This window comes from Miscanthus floridulus, chromosome 5 (genome assembly GCF_019320115.1).
Source record: "Miscanthus floridulus cultivar M001 chromosome 5, ASM1932011v1, whole genome shotgun sequence".
NCBI lineage: Eukaryota > Viridiplantae > Streptophyta > Magnoliopsida > Poales > Poaceae > Miscanthus > Miscanthus floridulus.
The window spans coordinates 52,426,780-52,445,609 of record NC_089584.1 but is presented as its reverse complement, the minus strand read 5'-3'; the positions used below and the strand labels follow the sequence as shown (position 1 = coordinate 52,445,609).

Genomic DNA, 18,830 nt, shown 5'->3' with positions numbered 1-18,830 from the left:
GCCATCTCGACCCTTTCAGTAGGGCGTAACAACTGTTTTCGGCTCAGTCTGCCAAAACTGCCTTGGTCGCTTTCCAAAACTGGCCAGGCTGGTTTCTCTTTAGGTCACCCGGTCGGCCTGCTCAGGACCCAAAAAAACAAGTCAGGTCAGTTTTGGAACCGACTAGGCTGGTTTTTTGTTGATCTGAGTCCGGTTAGAGTCCAACTCGGTTCCGGCTCACATGTTTTGACGTTGGAAACTTGCCAAGCACATTTGAGATATGTTTCCTACCAGGATAAGACCACCCCTCCATATATATCGGATGATAACGACTGGTTGAGAGATCCAACATTCAAACTATCAAAATTACAATTCCTACCCTTTTGCCTAACTTTTTCAATCGATCTCCTATGGTTTGTCACATCTCTCCATGAGATTCAATGATGTTCTAGGTGGCCTTGCGACCCTAGGACAACCTCGGCATGCATCTTCCTGATAGGTCTTCCCCGAAGGTGTTCTCGAGCTCTATCAACGAAGGACAGGGTTCAAATTGGCCTAACTGATCTATTGATCGGTCTTGCTAATCTTGGAGTTGCTCGCTGCATATGATAGGTTGTATGTGACCTTGGATGTTTTAGCCCTTGCTGGTGTGATCCAATAACCAATTCGATGTCAACACACTTTTTGGCGATTCTGCTGGGGACAAAAGATCTCAATCTTAGTTCAGGATGCCTGAAGATCATGGTAACAATGGGAAGGGTGATCTCATAAATCCATCTAATGAGGAGAACATCATCCACCCTGCAACTATTGATCAACTCCTGAGGAACTACGCAAGATGGAGGAGAAGAATGCTACTAATCTAGCGATCGCTTTATCGAGTTGCTCGATGGATCGGTGATCAAGCAACGTGGCAACACAATTCAAGATTTTGAATATCACCACCTTAACCTCTCCAACCACCGCTGCACCCAAGGTAATACCATCCATAAGTGTCATCTTCTATGATTACTTTGGAACAAGTGAAACAAATGATGGAGGAATAGGAAGTGAAGTTGATATATGGGTTTTATACTATGTAAAATAATGTTAATCTTAAAACATATAGATTCTACACTTGTTGCACCTAGTGGCCCTACACCGGTGACATCGGCTCCTAAGACCATGGATTTTCCTTATGGCATGCCGATGACCTATATCCTAAGGGTCAAGTAGGTCCTTCTATGGTTGTTGTGGGACTAATATTGTAGTTTTTCACCCTACGTACACTAACCCCATTATAAGTGTTTCGCAAGCATATAATGTGCACAATCCGGTTGACAATGACCAAATTAGTGAGTTGGCAAGTTTTGAGGCTCCATTTACTACCATGTCTTACGGGCCTGGCGTGCCACTTGAAGGCACATGTAAGCCAATTGGTCCTCCCTCCTATGTTTTCGTCAATGATTGCAAAGCTGACAGGCAGAACAAAATCATGGAAGGCCGGTTGAAGAAATCAGCCAACCTAATGTGGGATCATCGGCTAGATTGGCTTTTCAAGTTGGACATGCCGATAATCACCAAGGTAAAGTGATCTTGCCAAAGGTAAAAGAAAATCTTGCCAAGCACGAAGCCTCAGTGGCTAGGAGAACCAAAGAAAATCTCAGCTTTGATATTAGGGGCAACACTTCTATTTATCAAAAGCCCTATTCCATTCATTTTGATTGGGAACAGTCCCCTCCTAATTTTGACTTTCCGTTTTTGTTAAGTTTAAATGGGAGGACAATAAAAGTACCTAGGAAAATATTAGTCAGTATTTAGCTCAATTGGGCGAAGCTGGTTCGGTTGATGCGATTAAAGTTCATTTGTTTTAATTGTCTTTAATTAGAACCGTTTTTTTCTTAGTTTGCATCGTTGGCTCCTGGTTCAATTAGTTCATGGCATGATTTAAGAGAAAAAATTTCATGAACACTTCTTTTCTGGTACAAATGAGCTTAAACTTTCACACTTGACGTCAGTTAAGCAACAATGTGATGATTCCATTGTTGACTAAATTAAAAGGTTTACAGAAACCAAAAATCAATGCTTCAATAATTTTATTGTTCAAAAGGATTCTGCTATTAATGGTTTGTGTTCTCACTTGAAAGAAAGACTTGAATGATTTGATTTCTTTATTGTAAACCAAGTTTTTCAGCGAGCTACGGCCATTGAAAGCCAAAGTAAAGAATCTAGGGAACATCATAAGACACATCATCCTAATATGCATGCCACTGAATACTGTTCGGATAGTTTGGATGATGATTCTATTGAATGTTATCTTGCTGAATTTGCATGGCCACCTACATCTAAAAATGTTACATGTCCATTTCTTAAGCCAATTCAAAAGAATCAAAAAGATGATATGAAGTTTACTTTTGACTCGGTTAAGTGTGATCATATTTTTGATGAATTTCTTAGAAATGGATATATTAAATTGAGTCATTCTTTGCCATCACATGAGCCATTGAAAGGGAGAGCTTATTGTAAATAGCATAATTCTGGTTCGCATGCCACTAATGATTGCAATGTTTCTCGTTGACAAGTCCAATTGGCTCTCAACATGGGACGATTGAGTCTAGGTGAAATGTAGGTTGATAAAGCTCCTTTTTCTGGTGAATGTGCTTGAGTGCAATAAACCAACCATCTTACTTCGGCTAGATCATGCTAGGACTACTTCCTAGAAGAATGTTATTGTTGGTGAACCCAGAAAGGATGAGCCAAATACGAAGATTGTGAGCCACAAAGTTGCACTTGGGAAGGATGAAGCTGGCAAGAACAAGCTCAAGATCATTGTTGGGTCCTTCTCACGCAAGGGACCAACAGGAACATGAACACAACACCAAAGAAGCAATGAAGCGACAATGGTTTGTTCAACCCCGTCAGGCCGGTTTTGTAGAGGTGGCAGCCAGACCAGTTTAGGTAGTTCCAATGGCTCCAAGGGGCATGTTGTGTGCACTTTTAGACCACGTCGTCCAGAGATTGGTACCTGAAAGTCCAATGAGATGAAAGATGTAGGAAGGTGGTGAAATATCAATGCACCTTTGACAAGCTCATGTCTAAGTACAAGAAGGAAAAGCTACCACAAGTTTGACAAGTTCATGCCCAAGTACAATAAGGAAAAGTCCACCATGAGCGACTCGTTATCAGTGGGCACACTGCCTACCGCTTAAAAGAACCACACCATCAAAATCTAAAAAAAATACAAGCACTGCATCGAATCGAGGACTTGAACTCACCTGAGCAAATTCCACCAAAAGCAGCCCAACCAGCTAAAGTGTGCTCTTACGTATAATAACTTTGAAGGGACCATGACATCCAAGAGGGGGGGGGGGATTAGGCAACTTAAAATTACTTCTAAAACTATGGCCTTTAATTTTTACCTAGTCAAAACATATGCAATGAATAAGCTATCTAGATGTGTAACTAAGGTTTTTCTAGAAGTGTTGCTATCTCTAATGCAAAAGAGTTATGCAACCTAGGTTCAACCCTATCACCAGCCTATAGAAATAAGCTAGGAATGTAAAACACACAACCAAGGTACATAATGTAAATGCGAAAGGTAAAAGGGCAATAGAGATGCAAACTCTCGTTCGACGATTTTAGTATTTTTACCGAGGTATTGAGAAGCTCATGCTTCCCCCTAGTCCTCATTGGAGCCTCTCGCAATGATGCCCTCCAAGGGCCAAGCTCCCAGTCGAGTAACTCCGTGGATAGCCTTGGGCCTTACCCGCGTATAAGTGGGTTTCGTGATGGCCTCTCCCGGATTGCTCTCTGTCGTCTTCCCTATCGAGCTTCTAGCCAAAATATCGTGGGTCTTTTTCCCTCCGGTACACGATGACGGCTAGGGCTAGATATCGAGCCAACTATAGTTTTTTTAGTTTTCTTGAAAATTGACATAATATTATTTACCATACTCTCCTGAATTATTTGAGACCCAACTTCATATTGCGCTCAACGAGCCGACCCAAAGTCGAAAGCCATTCCAAATCAAGTCATTTTTATTTTAAAAAAACGAGTCCAATCGGAGCACTTTTGTACCGAGCCAGCTCAACGAGCTTTTTGTCCAGCCCTAGTACTGGCGGCCACATCATAAACGTGGTTTAGTGGTCTCACAAGATTACAAGCCCTCCGATATACAACAATGGTGCACACAAGTACTGAGTGATAAAAGGTGTGCAAACCTCACTAAACACTAGGCCTAAACCTAGAACAAGCATATTAGCGGTGGTCTAACAGCCTGAGCACTTCATAAAAGCACTTACACTAATCACCTAATATTTTCCTAAGTACTTTTGGTGGCTTAGAGCATAAATAGCCCCAACTCTAAAAACATGCTAATATATACGCACGTTTGCCATGATTTATGTTCTGCAATTAATCATGAATTTACCAAATTACCCAACAGTATACGGTAGTAGCAGCATACATGCACATATTTTTTCTGACTCTTCTTTTGCCGATAGTTATAAATAATTCTATACAACTTCCACGGACCAATAGTTCATGGTTTTGACTTTTGACCACCAGCCATTCGGTATAAGATCTGTGGTTTTGTGCATATAGTAGCCCCATCAGTCATGAATAGTTTATTAGCAAATATAGATTGCAATCATCTTATTATAATTTTAAGTTTCCATGAATATAAACAGTTTGATCCGCTAAAGAAATTTAAATTAGAACATATTAGACATGCTGCATTTTGGAAGATAAAAATAATGCTTTATCAAGCATACAGGCCTATAGTCAAAGATAGCATATATATGTGATCATCAAAATTAGCCGTTGCAACCTTTTCTGTGATCATTGAAATTAGTTTCATGGGCATCAAACTAATTGGTGTGTACCATCGGACTAATAGATGTCACTGTTCATTCAGTTCAGTGAGCATCGGACCAATCCGTGTCTAGCATTGAACTATATGCTACCTTGCTTTTAGCATGTCACGCTTTCGTATTTTAGGCATAAAGTTTAGTTCCGAACTCCGATTTTGATGATCTTAGATTTTTTAGAAAGCTAATAAAAAACTCTATAACTTTGAACTAAAGTCATGTCAATTTGGGCAAAATTACAAGACAATTCCAATGCATCCACCACTTTGTCTCGGCTTCAATGGCTTCAATTTTGTTTGTCTTACTCCTACTTCTAGATTTCTTAGACATCTAGCATATCTTACAAGTCTTCAATGTGGCTTCTAATATTTTGCTTAATGTGTTGATCATTCGGACCATCACTTTGCCTAAGTCCAAGCCCACCTTACATCCATTTAAACTATACCTTATATACTAGCAAAAGTTGTTAGTCTAAATGGTCATGTTGATCATCAAACACCAAAATCCAAACTTAATGGCTTATAGGGTCCATTTTCCTTACAAACTTTCGGTGCACCTTTTTTTTATTAGGTGCACCTTTTTTTTATCCAAAAGAGATACTATTAACAAATAGCTATTATCTATAGCGATCCAAACAGGGCCAAGTGTGAGTTGGCTAATCTTCGCGCATTTTTTGCATACGATTTTTTATTTGGATGTTCTTATATGGAATTTGTGATTTCTTATGAGTTTTGAGTTTTGAAATTAGATGCATGAATATTTTATTTGATGTGAACCCCCTAAAACGATTACACCCACTTACAAATAAATGATCTTGGGCCTCTATAACTATTTCTGTCTGTTGTGTTCGGAAATGATAGGGGCAAATTTGTATGAGAGAGTAGCATTGCGAAACTTAGTGATTAGATGTTGTGTCGATGTTCAACACGTTACTGTCTATTCTAAAATATAACCACTTCTAAATTTGTCCTAAATCAAACTCTGTCAGGTTTTACCAAACTTATATAAGAGAAAATATCAACATCTAGAACACCGAATTAGTATCCTTTGATCAATTATGAAATAAATTTTACAATATATTTATTTGGTATAATAGATGTTAATTGAACACGATCAGAATTAAAATAGATTGAATTAGGACAAACGTAAAGGTAGCTAGTAAACTTTTAGAAATGGGTTTATATTTATTCATGATTGGAGGGAGTAACTTGTCACAGGTTGCAAGCAAGATGAGTTTTACTTTCTTAACTAACGCCCCCCATACTTCAATGCGCATGCTTAACAACCCTAACACACTTTGTTTTAAATACTCTCCATAGTTCTCAAACGTTACAGAAAACAGCTAACTCATCCTCTAATTATGAACCCAAGATTTTAGCTGAGTGCATACTCACTCTATACTAAAAAAATAAAGTCGTTTTGAAAAAGGTTTGGGTCAAACATTGGGAATATAAGGCCTCGTTCGTTTCGCTGAAAAAACAAATCAAAACACTGTTGCGGCTGATTTGTTGTAAGAAAAAAACATTGTTCCGGCTAAAAAAACAAGCTGAAAAAGACGAATTAGAAGAGAAACGAACATGGCCTAAATCATGAATAACTTTTAAGTTGTTGAGTTTGAAAATATAAAAACCATATATATAGATTTATCTTTAAAAAATACTTTCACAAAAATTTACATATATCATTTTTTAATAAATATCTTTATAAAAATAAATAATCAAATGTCTTGGAGAGCGTGTCGCTGACGACTTTATTGAGTAAGGAATGAGTATATATTTTTCACAGGCTTTGAAAGGGTCAGCGCATTCACTCACAGATTCACAGGCTTCAATTGGATAGCAGACAACCCCGTCGAATCCCAAGGTCCAACAGCAGCTGCATTGCACCAGCCCCACCACCGCCAAAAGCACATGCGTTTTTGTAGGTAGTAGCAGTCAAGCTGTCCATCCATCCAGCGTTTGTTAGGGAGAAAACGTACAATAAAATGCAACTCGCCACAAACTGACACGAACACCAGCGCCACTCCACTCCGCCCCGCTTCCCTCCTAGCGAGTCCGCACACGCCACACCACCGCTGTAGGCTGTAGGCTGTAGCTCCTTCCTCCTAATCGTTGTTCATTCATCGCTTTGAGGAGGAACGGGGTGGTACTGCTTTCTAGTACCTGCCCACCTGCACTTGCTGCATGTGCTGCTGGCTGCTGGCGGCTGGCCTGCGAATCCACCTGCATTTGCTGAGGCTCAGCGCCGCGTGTACTCCTGCTCTGTGGTACCACTTCCCTTCCGTTTCCATCCCTGAAATCTGAAATCCTCTAGCGCGAAGTTACTTCCTCTGTTTCTTCTTTTTTTTAACCTGCAATCCGACTGCTCGCTGAAGACTGGATTCCTTGGTTCTTCTTTGTTCTTCAGAGGGGATTCAGGAAATGCTCGGAGTTCCATTCGCCGGCTCAAACTTCTAGGAGGATTTAAGGTAAGAGTTCTCCGGCTTCTCCATGATCCCAGCCTCCCAAATTTCTAAACTTTTTTCTTCTTCTTCTTCTTCTTCTTTTGTTCTTGATTTTCTTCTTCTCTCTCCACTTGGTTCAGTTCTTCCCTCGCTCCTCTTAACCGCGACTCACTCCGAAACGTTTCTCCATTTTTTTTCCATTTTAAAGTTTGCTGTTAATAGTACCGAGAAATGATTGTTCGGTTGAGAAAGGTTGTTGCGGGCGTTCTATTCTATTTTAATATTTGAGAACAGCGCCCACTAGATCTGAGCACGAGGAGGAATTTCTGTGTGGGTGGTGCCAAGCTATTTCAAACCTGTGGGTGGTTTCTTCCTGTATGGGAGGCTTTCCCTGATTTTTGGTTTACTTATGCTGGGGTGCTTTTACTTCCTCGCTTTTCTTTTCTTTTCTTTTCTGAAAAAATCTCCTCCCTTTTCAGATGCCATCGAAGTTGTAAATCCGTTGGGGCTATCCCTATCATCTTCTTCTTACTTAAAGTAGCATCATGTTACGCATATTTGTATTCTGTGGTGCAAGTTCTGGATCTGATTGAATTTTACGTCACCTTTACTCCTCTTTGACTTCCCTGTCTTGTGGCCAATGTTTCTTACAAAATATCTGTACCTAAACTACAGGTAGTTTTAATCTTGTTGAAATTTGTTCTTTTTTTTCTTTCTTTTTAGAAATGAACACTTCCTTGAAATATTACTCTATCAGGATGTGTACCTCCTCTCGTTTTGCTTTACTTGACTGATTATGGATAGATAAGAAATGTATTTTAGTTGGCAAGTTTTTACTTACTTCGGTACTTGTTGAAGGTTTTCTCCTATTCTCGTCCTGGTTATTAATTTTATCCTTTGACCAGGGACTGAGGAGAACTTGGCCTCAGTGGTACAGAAGAATATGGCAGACACTGAAGCGGCCATGGACACGGGCAGTTCTAGGAGGTCACATGATGACACTGCAACATTAATCCCACACAGCGGCAATCTGGGAGAATCAAGCCGGAAGGGCGTGAAGACCACCAGGTTCAAAGATGATGATGAGGTTGTGGAAATCACCATTGTACAGCGTGATTCAGTGGCAATCGAAGATGTCAGGGCAGTCGATGATGGTGGCTCGGGGCATGGTGGTGGGTTTGATGGCCTGTCACTTGTGTCACCTTCCTCATCAAGGAGCGGCAAGCTATCATCGAAGATTAGGCAGGTGAAAAATGGGCTAAAGATGAAGAGCTCAAGCAATAAGGCACCGCAGACACAGTTGGGAAAGAACATGAGGAAGAGATTGGACAGAAGCAAGAGTGGGGCTGCTGTAGCGCTCAAGGGTTTGCAGTTTGTGACTGCAAAAGTTGGTCATGATGGCTGGGCTGCAGTGGAGAAACGGTTCAACCAGCTACAGGTTGATGGCGTGCTGCTACGTTCAAGATTTGGGAAATGCATTGGTAATTTCAGTGGTTCTATTGAATATGTATCTCCATACAGCTATTTGAACAATGCTAATACAAGCATTGCTTTCGATTGTGCAGGGATGGATGGATCTGATGAGTTTGCAGTGCAAGTCTTCGATTCATTAGCAAGGAAGAGAGGGATAACGAAGCAGCTGCTGACTAAGGATGAGCTGAAAGATTTCTGGGAACAACTCAGTGATCAGGGTTTTGACAACCGTCTACAGACATTCTTTGACATGTTAGTAATTTTGATGAATATCTTATTAGTCCTGTTATGGTTTCTTTCTTTTATGCATAACTGTATGTGATGCGTTATCGAAATGCACCTCCACATAAAAAAAATACTTGGCCTTACTAACATGCTATCTTAAAAAAACTATGAAGCAAAACTATTGTAATAAGTTTACACCAGCTGTTGTGTATTCAACAATTTTATTTGGCACTTACCATGTGTTAGTTTTTTCTGTTCAGGGTTGACAAGAATGCTGATGGAAGGATCACAGCAGAGGAGGTTAAGGAGGTCTGTCAGAAGAATCAAGAATTTAAAATCTAATATGTTCATGCTGTGTGTTGTAAGGTGCTAAGCAAGTGATAATATGCTCTTGCAGATTATTACCCTCAGTGCTTCAGCAAACAAACTTTCCAAGCTCAAGGAACGGGCTGATGAGTACACAGCACTCATTATGGAAGAACTTGACCGCAATAATCTGGGATACATTGAGGTCTGCCCAGTATACTCACAAAAATAACAATTGTGGCACAGTCCATGAACTAACCCATGCTAAAAAATTAACAGCTTGAGGATCTGGAGGCACTTTTGCTGCAATCACCATCTCAAGCTGCTGCAAGATCAACAACACAAAGCTCAAAACTTAGCAAAGCTCTTAGCATGAAGCTTGCATCAAACAAGAACACAGGTCCATTTTACCACTACTGGCAAGAGTTCACGTACTTCCTTGAGGAGAACTGGAAGCGCATTTGGGTTATGACTCTCTGGCTCTCAATCTGCATTGGCCTTTTCATTTGGAAGTTCATCCAATACCGTAATCGAGCTGTATTTCACATCATGGGTTATTGTGTGTGCACTGCAAAAGGTGCTGCAGAGACCCTCAAATTCAATATGGCCCTGGTTCTTTTTCCTGTTTGCCGAAATACAATCACTTGGATTCGATCAAAGACAAAGATCGGAGCTGTTGTGCCCTTCAATGACAACATAAACTTCCATAAGGTAAGACTATATGTACTCAGTTAGTATTGAACACAGGATGAGCCTTTCCATTCTGTGGGAGTATCCATTCCAATTGAAACATAGTTCTCTTTTTTTTATCCTAGAGGACCAATGAGAATGAATTGTTAACGTTCCCATCTGATAGTTACACTTACTAATGTGGAAAATACATTATGTAATATGTATGGAATTATTGTGCAGGTAATAGCAGCAGGTGTTGCAGTTGGTGTTGCTTTGCATGCAGGTGCTCACCTGACATGTGATTTTCCTCGGCTGCTCCATGCAAGTGATGCTGCCTATGAACCAATGAAGTCTTTCTTTGGAGACAAAAGGCCACCAAATTACTGGTGGTTTGTAAAGGGGACTGAAGGGTGGACAGGTGTGGTCATGGTTGTACTTATGACTATAGCTTTCGTATTGGCCCAGCCATGGTTTCGGCGTAATAGGCTCAAGGATTCTAATCCCCTCAAGAAAATGACTGGCTTCAATGCCTTTTGGTTTACGCACCACTTATTTGTTATTGTGTATGCACTGCTCGTTGTCCATGGGATCTGCTTATATCTAAGCAGGAAATGGTACAAGAAAACGGTAAACATCTGTACTCTCATTTGCTAGAGAGCGTCTAATTTCTGAAAGTCATTACTTACAGAGCATTTCTACCATTGCAGACCTGGATGTACCTTGCTGTCCCTGTGCTCTTGTATGTAAGTGAGCGCATTCTTCGGCTATTTAGGAGCCATGATGCTGTTAGGATTCAGAAGGTACCTGCAATTCCGTTCCTTTGGTTTTGCCATGTATTTTTCAACTTGCATATGATGAGAACAAAGCAAAGTTCAGTTAGTAGTAGGTGTGCTACGCACCCTGCCACCCAAATTCTCTGTTCAATTCGAATTTTGGTGTCTATTTTCTTTCATTCTACAAAGATACCTACTTACTCTGTAGTATTTTCATTTTATTTATGAGAAGTCATTTTGAAAATTTTGTTTTCCTTTTTGACTTCTAATTTTGTGCCCTCTCAATAGGTTGCAGTATATCCAGGGAATGTTTTGGCTCTCTATATGTCCAAGCCACCTGGATTCAGGTATCGGAGTGGGCAGTATATCTTCATAAACTGCCGTGCTGTCTCTCCATATGAATGGTAGGCAGTTACACCCTTCCTCAAGTAAAGTGATGTACCTTGATCATATGATCAGCAGATGACTGAAGTGCGTAATTTTCTTCTCTTGCAGGCACCCATTTTCCATTACATCAGCACCAGGAGATGATTATCTTAGTGTCCACATTCGCACAAGGGGTGATTGGACTTCACGTCTTAGGACTGTCTTCTCTGAGGTAATTTGGCTTCTGGATTTTGAGTTTTTTATTGGCCCAATAAGATCCTTCTAGAACAAGACTCAACAACTCTTAGAGGATGGTGAACTGCAGCTTGTGAAATTTGTGATTTGTGAATTGTGATACCTGATGCCATTGCTTTTGTTGTTGGAACTGACAATGATGTAAATATGAACCAGGCATGCCGCCCTCCAACTGATGGAGAAAGTGGACTCCTTAGAGCTGACCTTTCCAAGGGGATCACTGAGAGCAACGCCAGGTAGAATTTGTTTGATTTATTTTGAAATGCAGTGCTGTAAAAATATACATTTCTTAGATTCATCTGATCCTGAATTTTGACATGCTCCAGGTTCCCAAGACTCTTAATTGATGGACCATATGGTGCTCCGGCGCAAGACTATCGGGAATATGATGTTCTCCTGCTCATTGGACTGGGCATTGGAGCCACTCCATTGATTAGCATTGTGAAGGATGTACTTAACCACATTCAGCATGGAGGATCTGTTGCAGGCACCGAGCCTGAGGGCAGTGGCAAGGCCAAGAAGAGGCCATTCATGACAAAGAGAGCCTACTTCTACTGGGTGACCAGAGAAGAGGGATCTTTTGAATGGTTCCGAGGGGTCATGAATGAGGTGGCTGAGAAGGACAAGGATGGAGTCATTGAACTCCACAACCACTGCTCGAGTGTGTACGAGGAAGGGGATGCACGGTCTGCCCTCATTGTCATGCTCCAAGAGCTCCAACATGCGAAGAAGGGAGTCGACATCTTGTCTGGAACTAGTGTCAAGACGCACTTTGCGCGTCCCAATTGGCGAAGCGTCTTCAAACATGTTGCAGTGAACCACGAGAACCAACGCGTCGGTATGTCACATCCTTTGTCATCTCCCTATCATGTCGAAGCACTAGAAACATTCTATGCCATTTTCTCATCACGTCGAAGTACTAGAAACATCAACTGACTTCATCATCTACTAACATCTGATTACTGTTCAGGAGTTTTCTACTGCGGTGAGCCCGTCCTTGTGCCACAGCTACGGCAGTTTTCAGCAGACTTCACCCACAAGACAAATACAAAGTTTGAGTTCCACAAGGAGAACTTCTGATGGCGTAACTGGAGAAGCTCTGGACGTGGTCCTCTAATGATTTCAGAATGTGAATTACAAGGGTTGTAATATATATAAAAGTAGAAGAATAAGACGGTGGGAGTTATTTTGTTGTAGATGTCAAAGTAGATGAAGTGTCTTTGTAAGCATGCAACCTTAAAAGTTTTAACACATGGAAACATGACATTTCGTTTTAAAGCTGGTTTAGACAGGTCTTTTGTGTTATCTGCTCCTGTTGGGGACCACCCCTGTAGCGAAGATCCGAGGAAAGTATTTACGGCACAAATGAGTCAGTTTCACTTGTGATCGTGAACTCCTGATGCTGAGTAGTTAGCTACTTGTGCATTTCTTAGGCTGCTTAAAATGGAAGTTGCGGTGCTGGTGCTGGTGCTGCATATTGTTTGATGTCTCGGCATTTCAAAGCTTGCGATAAAAAATGAGCAGTAAGCGTATGCCTGAACTGCTTGATCCATACTGCCATTTCAAACTCGCTGCCAAGCGTCATGATGCCTTTTCCCATGAATCGCCCGAATGAACCACCAGTCTCAAAGGGCATCTTCTCAGCTCAAAGGGCCATTGGTTAGCTCAACCGCCTCGGGCCGAGTCCCGCTGGCCCCTCTGCGCCGCTTCCCCAACGGAGAGAGTAGACCCGCCGCCCACACCAGAAACCAGACAGCCATTACCCCCATCACCTGTCTCTCGAGGAAAGGTGGTTCGCGCGCACGGCAGTGGAGGTGGTGGTTCCAGTCCCCTTGCTCGTTTGGTGTTCGACGAAATGTCTGTTACAGCCCGGGAGATGCCAGCAGGGTGGCTGGATTATACATCCAGGACAATGGCGAGTGTAAACAGACTGCTCTCATGCGTCGCAATCATGTCAATGTTCATGACGGAGGTGGTGCCAAAGCAGGTAATAATCTCGCTCCTACGTGGTGAAGTAGTATAATTCTTGATTCTTGTTTATACCTCTCTTCTTTATTTTTATTTTTTTGCGAATTTTGTTTATACCTCATTTGCTAGAACTTGGAGTCCCTAGTTGTTCCATTGCCACTAGTGGCAGGCTTGATATCTCCAGTTTGTATTGGCACACTGGGTACAACAAATTCTTTTAGCGGAATGGCCAGGTGTTCTGCCGTTTCATTAAGTTGAAAGCAAGTGCAATACTTGCATGGATCTGAGAACTGTTGACTGCAACACTACCCTTCTAAAACGAAGAAGAAAAGGAAACTGCAGTACCCTACTAAAACAGATGAAAAGAAAAGGACTGAATATAGCCGCTCTAACTAACATCCAGCCTTGTTTTCTTTTTCTCCATTTCCAAAGATCAGAGGCTAATTGAGACCCAGCTTCTCCAGCTTCAATCTAACCCGCCCAACCAGCAAAACCACTCTCTGCAAAGCCACCTTACCCAGCAGGCAGCAGCACCACGACCTCCTTGCCAAAGATGAGATTTACCACCTTCAGAGAGCTAAAAAGGATTGGGCTGTCAATGGAGACCGCAATACTACTTTCTTCCACCACTCCATAATTAAAAGAAATAGACGTAACCGTATAACCTACCTCCACAATCCTGACGGCTCTTTATCCACCACTCCTGACCAGCTAGCTAATACCCTCAATCACTACTTCCAATCCATCTTCACTTACCAGAATCAGCCTACCAATCAACCGACCAGTACCCAGCAGCCCCCTCCCTCCCCTGTTCCTTTACCTATCCATGCACCCAATGCTACCTACAACCATCACAGCCTGCCCGTGATGTCACTGCTGCCTTCTCCACAGGTTCTATGGTTTGCCCAGCTGATGGCACTTACACTAACTCCATTCCAAATATGCAGGAATTATATGAAATTGTCAAACAGATGAGGAACAATGCCAACCCAGGACCCGATGGCCTCACTGCAGCCTTCTACAAATTGGCGTGGCCGTGGATCAAACAGGACGTCAGTAAACTGGTAACAGATTTCTACTCCTCCTGACATTTCAGCGATGACATCAATAAAACCTATATTGCCCTCATTCTTAAAAAAGATCAACCTCAAACTCCGCAAGATTTTAGACCCATAAGCCTTTGTAATGTCAATTACAAAATTATAGCTAAGTCTCTAGCTAATAGAATAAAGCCTCACCTTCCTAATACAATTAATCATGCTCAAGCGGCTTTTATTACTGACAGGCATATCTCTTCTAATGTCATCATCGCCCAGGAAATAATTCACTCCTTCAACCTTAAAAACTGGAATCAGAAAGCTTTTCTCTTAAAATTAGACCTTGCTAAAGCTTTTGATAGGCCTTCCCATGAGTTGATGTGTTCTGCATTTCTTTGTAAGCGAGCTTGGCAGAGAGACTACTAGCTTTTAATCTTACTATAACAAATATTCGTTGTCAAAAGTAAAAATCTTTTACTTAGGAAAACTTTAAATAGACTCTCAAAATAATATATTAGAATTTTGTAGATGAACAAAGTTCTATTAAGGTGACATCTAGATTTCAAGCTCTAACTACCATGGAAGTTCAATTTTCATATTTCAAACCTTTGTTTTGAAACCACTAGCTGACATATCAAAACCGCTCCACGCAAGCGGCATGTGTGACGAAATCAACGCAAAATTGCTACGAGGTTGTATGTTTTACCTAGTTTCTATGGTAAGGGAGTGTCTAGTGTCTGTCTTTATAGTTTAGGACTGAATGGGACTACCATGATCATCTCCGCGTGCTTCAGTAGGAATCCTAACCCGCCATGGTCATGAGCAGTGGCTCTCCGGTCGCGTCTTCGCCAGGCGTCGGAGGCTCGGAGCGGAGTTGCTTCAGTTCAGCCACCGTCGACGGCACCGGCAGTCCGGCGCTGCAAGTCCGCAAGTGCAGAGCGTGGAGGGGCAGGCCGAGGTGGTGGCGCCTTCTACGCGCGCGAATCCTTCACCTTCTGCGCTGATTAGTCGAGGACATCCACGGGTGTCTCGACGGGCGACAGCGTTCTCCTCCGCCACGCCCTCCCGGAGAGGCCGGTGGGGTCGTCTCCGGCGTAGCTGGTGGGCGGACGGTCGTGTGGCGAAGGGAGGGGGATTCCGCGGGGGGAGCTCGACGCTGCGGTGGCTGAAGGTCCCCCGCACGGCCCTCGGTGGGTCTAGGCACCGCCGGCCGGACCTTCGGCGGAGGGCGGCTTCTGGAGGCGGAGGGCCGTTCGTGGAGCTAAGAGGGGCCGCTGCGGGGAGGTTTCGCAGAAGCTCCCTCTGTGGTCGCTTACCCGGGCCGGGTGGGGCGAGAAGAATGGCGTGGCTGCTCGACGTTTTGCGGCCCCGGTACTGCAGGTACGAATTTCTTGCACACAGGTTGGTTGATTCGGCTTGACTGGTGCCGGAGCCTCTGTCCTTGTCATCGTTATTAACCCGCTATGGTCATGACTCATGAGCAGTAACCATCGACCTTAAGAGACCTGTTCACTCATGAACGACCTCATTGGAGTCTTCAACGTGCCCGCATCTCTCAAGACAATGAAGGTTCGGGGGTGTCCTAAACTTGAGTCCATATTCGGCAAGCAACAAGACAAGCCGTCATTGAATCAAGGGCCTAGCACTGACGTCATGGCATCCACAGCTTCTGTACCACAGCTGTCTTCATCGGCCATGGATCGCTTCCTTCCATGCCTTCAATCTCCAGGCCATGTTTAGATTGTAAAAAATTGCAACCCGATGAATAGTAGCGCTTTCGTCTTATTTGGTAAATATTGTCCAATCGTGGACCAACTAAGCTCAAAAGATTCATCTCGTGATTTTCAACTAAACTGTGCAATTAGTTATTTTTTTTACCTACATTTAATGCTCCATGCAAACGGCTAAAAATTGATGTGATGGAGAGAGAATGAAAAAACTTGAAATTTAGAGGTGATCTAAACAAGGCCCTAAAGATATTCGAGTGTGGCAGCTTGTCAGAGGTTGTCAACCTTCCCCCGTCCCTCAGGAAAATAGATATTTCGAAATGCGACAAACTACAACTCCTCTCGGGCCAGCTGGATGCACTCCGAATACTGGATATTGATAGGTGCCCAGAGTTGAGATCACTGGAATCTAGCTCTGGAGAGCTCCAAACGCTGGAATGCGTCTATCTTCAAAGATTGCAAAAGCCTAGCACCAATCTTGCCCAATGGGCCACAAGCATACTCATCTCTCCGTAAGCTTGTAATTAGACGCTGCCCAGGTATCAAGTCGCTCCCTTCGTCCCTGCAGCAGCGACTGGACAGCCTCGACTGGAAAAATCTGGATGCTCACTATGAAGGTATCCACTAAACTATAACTTGCCGTTTCACCATCAATTGTGTAAATTCATCTGCTCATGTGTATTGTCTTCGTCAAGCTGCTACTCGCTATCTAAAAATAAGAGTCTGATCATTTACCTTAAGCATGCATGTAGTATCTCGTTTACGTCCTGAGATATATTTATCATTTGAATATACATGTGCGGTCGAATGTTCACTGATCAACTGCGAAGTCACCAGTGTGCTACTTTTGCTTTGCTCCTAATAGAACCGTTAAACGATATAATGAGCTTAATGTTTTTTCATTGGAGAAAAGTGCAGCACACCACACATGATTGTGGTGCCTTTCTGTTCATGTCATTAATCCCTGAATTTCCATTAACTGTGCCACTTTGACTTTCTACATAACAAGTACTCCCTCTGTCCCAAAATAAGTCTTGATCTCAAATTTCGAAGAGTCAAACAATCTCAACTTTAACCAAATATATACGAAAAAAAATACTTTGTGATACCAAATAAACATCATTAGATTAATTACATCATATATTTTCATAGTAGATGTATTTGGATATACAAATGTTGATTGGAGAAAAGTGCAGCACACACACATGATTGTGGTGCCTTTCTATTCATGTCGTTAATCCCTGAATTTCCATTGAAGCTCATACGAGATCCTATACTTGCAAGTTTTTTGTCACTTAATTATGCCACTTTGAGAAGGGCGGGCCTGGTGCAAGCGGTAGTGTCTTACCGCCTGTGACCGGAAGGTCCTGGGTTCGAGTCGCGGTCTCCTCGCATTGCATAGGAGAGGGTAAGGCTTGTCACTGACACCCTTCCACAGACCCCGCACAGAGCGGGAGCTCTCTGCACTGGGTACGCCATTTTAATTATGCCACTTTGACTTTCTAAATAGCAAACACTACTAAAGAGGTAGTTTTACACAAGACTGATGTTACCTTTCCAACAGAGATGCCAACGAAGATTTGTACTTGTCAGTTTAATTGATATTTCTCCTATCTGGCTGATGAAATTTGACTAACTGAAGTTCACTAATAGGATGCACAAAAGTGTAATATGTCTGTTTTTTTTCACATAGAATTGGGCAATTACTCTGTACAATTCATGTAGCAATATACTTTTGAGATGCTAAATACTCGAATCTTCTTGCTGTAAGCTTTTTCATGTCACTATAAATTTGTATGGACAAACCCTAACATAAGCTACCACCAGGTGCAAAGCTAGAGCTACTGAAGCCAAAGACATGGAAATATGCGACCTTTAGAAATTAGTGAGCTGGAATTGGAAAAACGCGAAGCACAAGAAAGGTTAATAAAACAGGTTAGTACCATCAACGTTTCTTAAATTCTTGGGTTTTGATTACAATGGCTCGAGTTATTAGTGCTGATCACATAAACACATCTATTGCAGGGACTGATGTGCCTTGTTTACTGTCGGCAGCCAAACCGTCATGTGGATAATGTTACTTTTCCTCCTATATATGGTGTTCAGTCCAGTGCCTAAATTTTTCTTTGACAAGCATAAGATGCAACAGTATTTATTCTCGCATTTCTCTTTGACAGGCATGAGATGTAACACTATTTATTCTCGCATCAAATGGATGCAGAGACTGGATATTGGAACTATTTCCCATGGAATACATATACATCTTGGCTGTTAGTATCTCCCCATGATGAGTTCTGCATTTCACAAATGAACTGCAAGTATGGTATTACTTTTTAAGTGAGCTCGGCTTTGTAATGGCTCTGATGTTTATGAAAAATATTGCTAGTTGTTATTGACTTATTGTCAATTGTTGATACTACTACATGCCAAAAGCCCAACTTCATGGTGCAGGCGCTCAAACTGCTATAACTACCTGACCGATTCCGCAGTGAGCCCCTAATGCTATTGGCACCAAAAAATAGTCGGTTTGAAATCCAACCACAAGAAAACAAACTAAAGAATAATACAATCAAACGATGCTAACTTGGGGTTTGAAATGATTACAGCTTTTGTGCAGAGAAGATGACTAACTTCCATGTTAAATGAGATTCTACAAATACGTTTCAAGTTACAAGCAGTTCAGGCTTATTTCGTGCTCGCAGCCAAATTGACAGTGCACGGCGATACATACTTGTGTGAGCATTGTTAGTGCATTGTCA

General features: G+C 42.1%; 2 protein-coding genes and 1 long non-coding RNA gene across 4 annotated transcripts; all 3 read left to right on the top strand.

Annotated features, from left to right (window-relative positions):
* The first annotated feature begins 6,828 nt into the window (after positions 1-6,828).
* On the top strand, positions 6,829-12,824 carry LOC136449972 (respiratory burst oxidase homolog protein B-like). Its single transcript, XM_066450213.1, has 14 exons — positions 6,829-7,092; positions 7,233-7,293; positions 8,175-8,750; positions 8,835-8,994; positions 9,228-9,276; positions 9,365-9,478; positions 9,553-9,984; positions 10,186-10,572; positions 10,653-10,745; positions 11,007-11,122; positions 11,214-11,316; positions 11,496-11,575; positions 11,666-12,177; positions 12,310-12,824. Exons 3-14 carry the CDS (start codon positions 8,213-8,215, stop codon positions 12,417-12,419), a joined length of 2,694 nt encoding a protein of 897 aa, XP_066306310.1. The 5' UTR covers positions 6,829-7,092; positions 7,233-7,293; positions 8,175-8,212; the 3' UTR covers positions 12,420-12,824.
* Positions 12,825-13,092: 268 nt separating this feature from the next.
* Positions 13,093-16,060, top strand: LOC136452182 (uncharacterized). 2 transcript variants are annotated; one of them, XR_010758765.1, is made up of 4 exons: positions 13,093-13,326; positions 14,255-14,371; positions 14,971-15,724; positions 15,829-16,060. XR_010758765.1 is itself a non-coding variant. In XM_066452821.1 (4 exons), exons 1-4 carry the CDS (start codon positions 13,195-13,197, stop codon positions 15,842-15,844), a joined length of 819 nt encoding a protein of 272 aa, XP_066308918.1. In that variant the 5' UTR covers positions 13,093-13,194; the 3' UTR covers positions 15,845-16,060. The 2 variants fall into 2 exon arrangements, 1 of the variants encoding a protein (XP_066308918.1); XM_066452821.1 differs by having other exon boundaries at positions 15,171-15,724.
* A 478-nt stretch (positions 16,061-16,538) lies between these two features.
* LOC136452181 (uncharacterized) lies at positions 16,539-18,334 on the top strand. Its single transcript, XR_010758764.1, has 3 exons — positions 16,539-16,688; positions 17,899-18,006; positions 18,097-18,334. It is a non-coding gene; the product is annotated as an uncharacterized lncRNA (long non-coding RNA).
* The last annotated feature ends 496 nt before the right edge of the window (positions 18,335-18,830 follow it).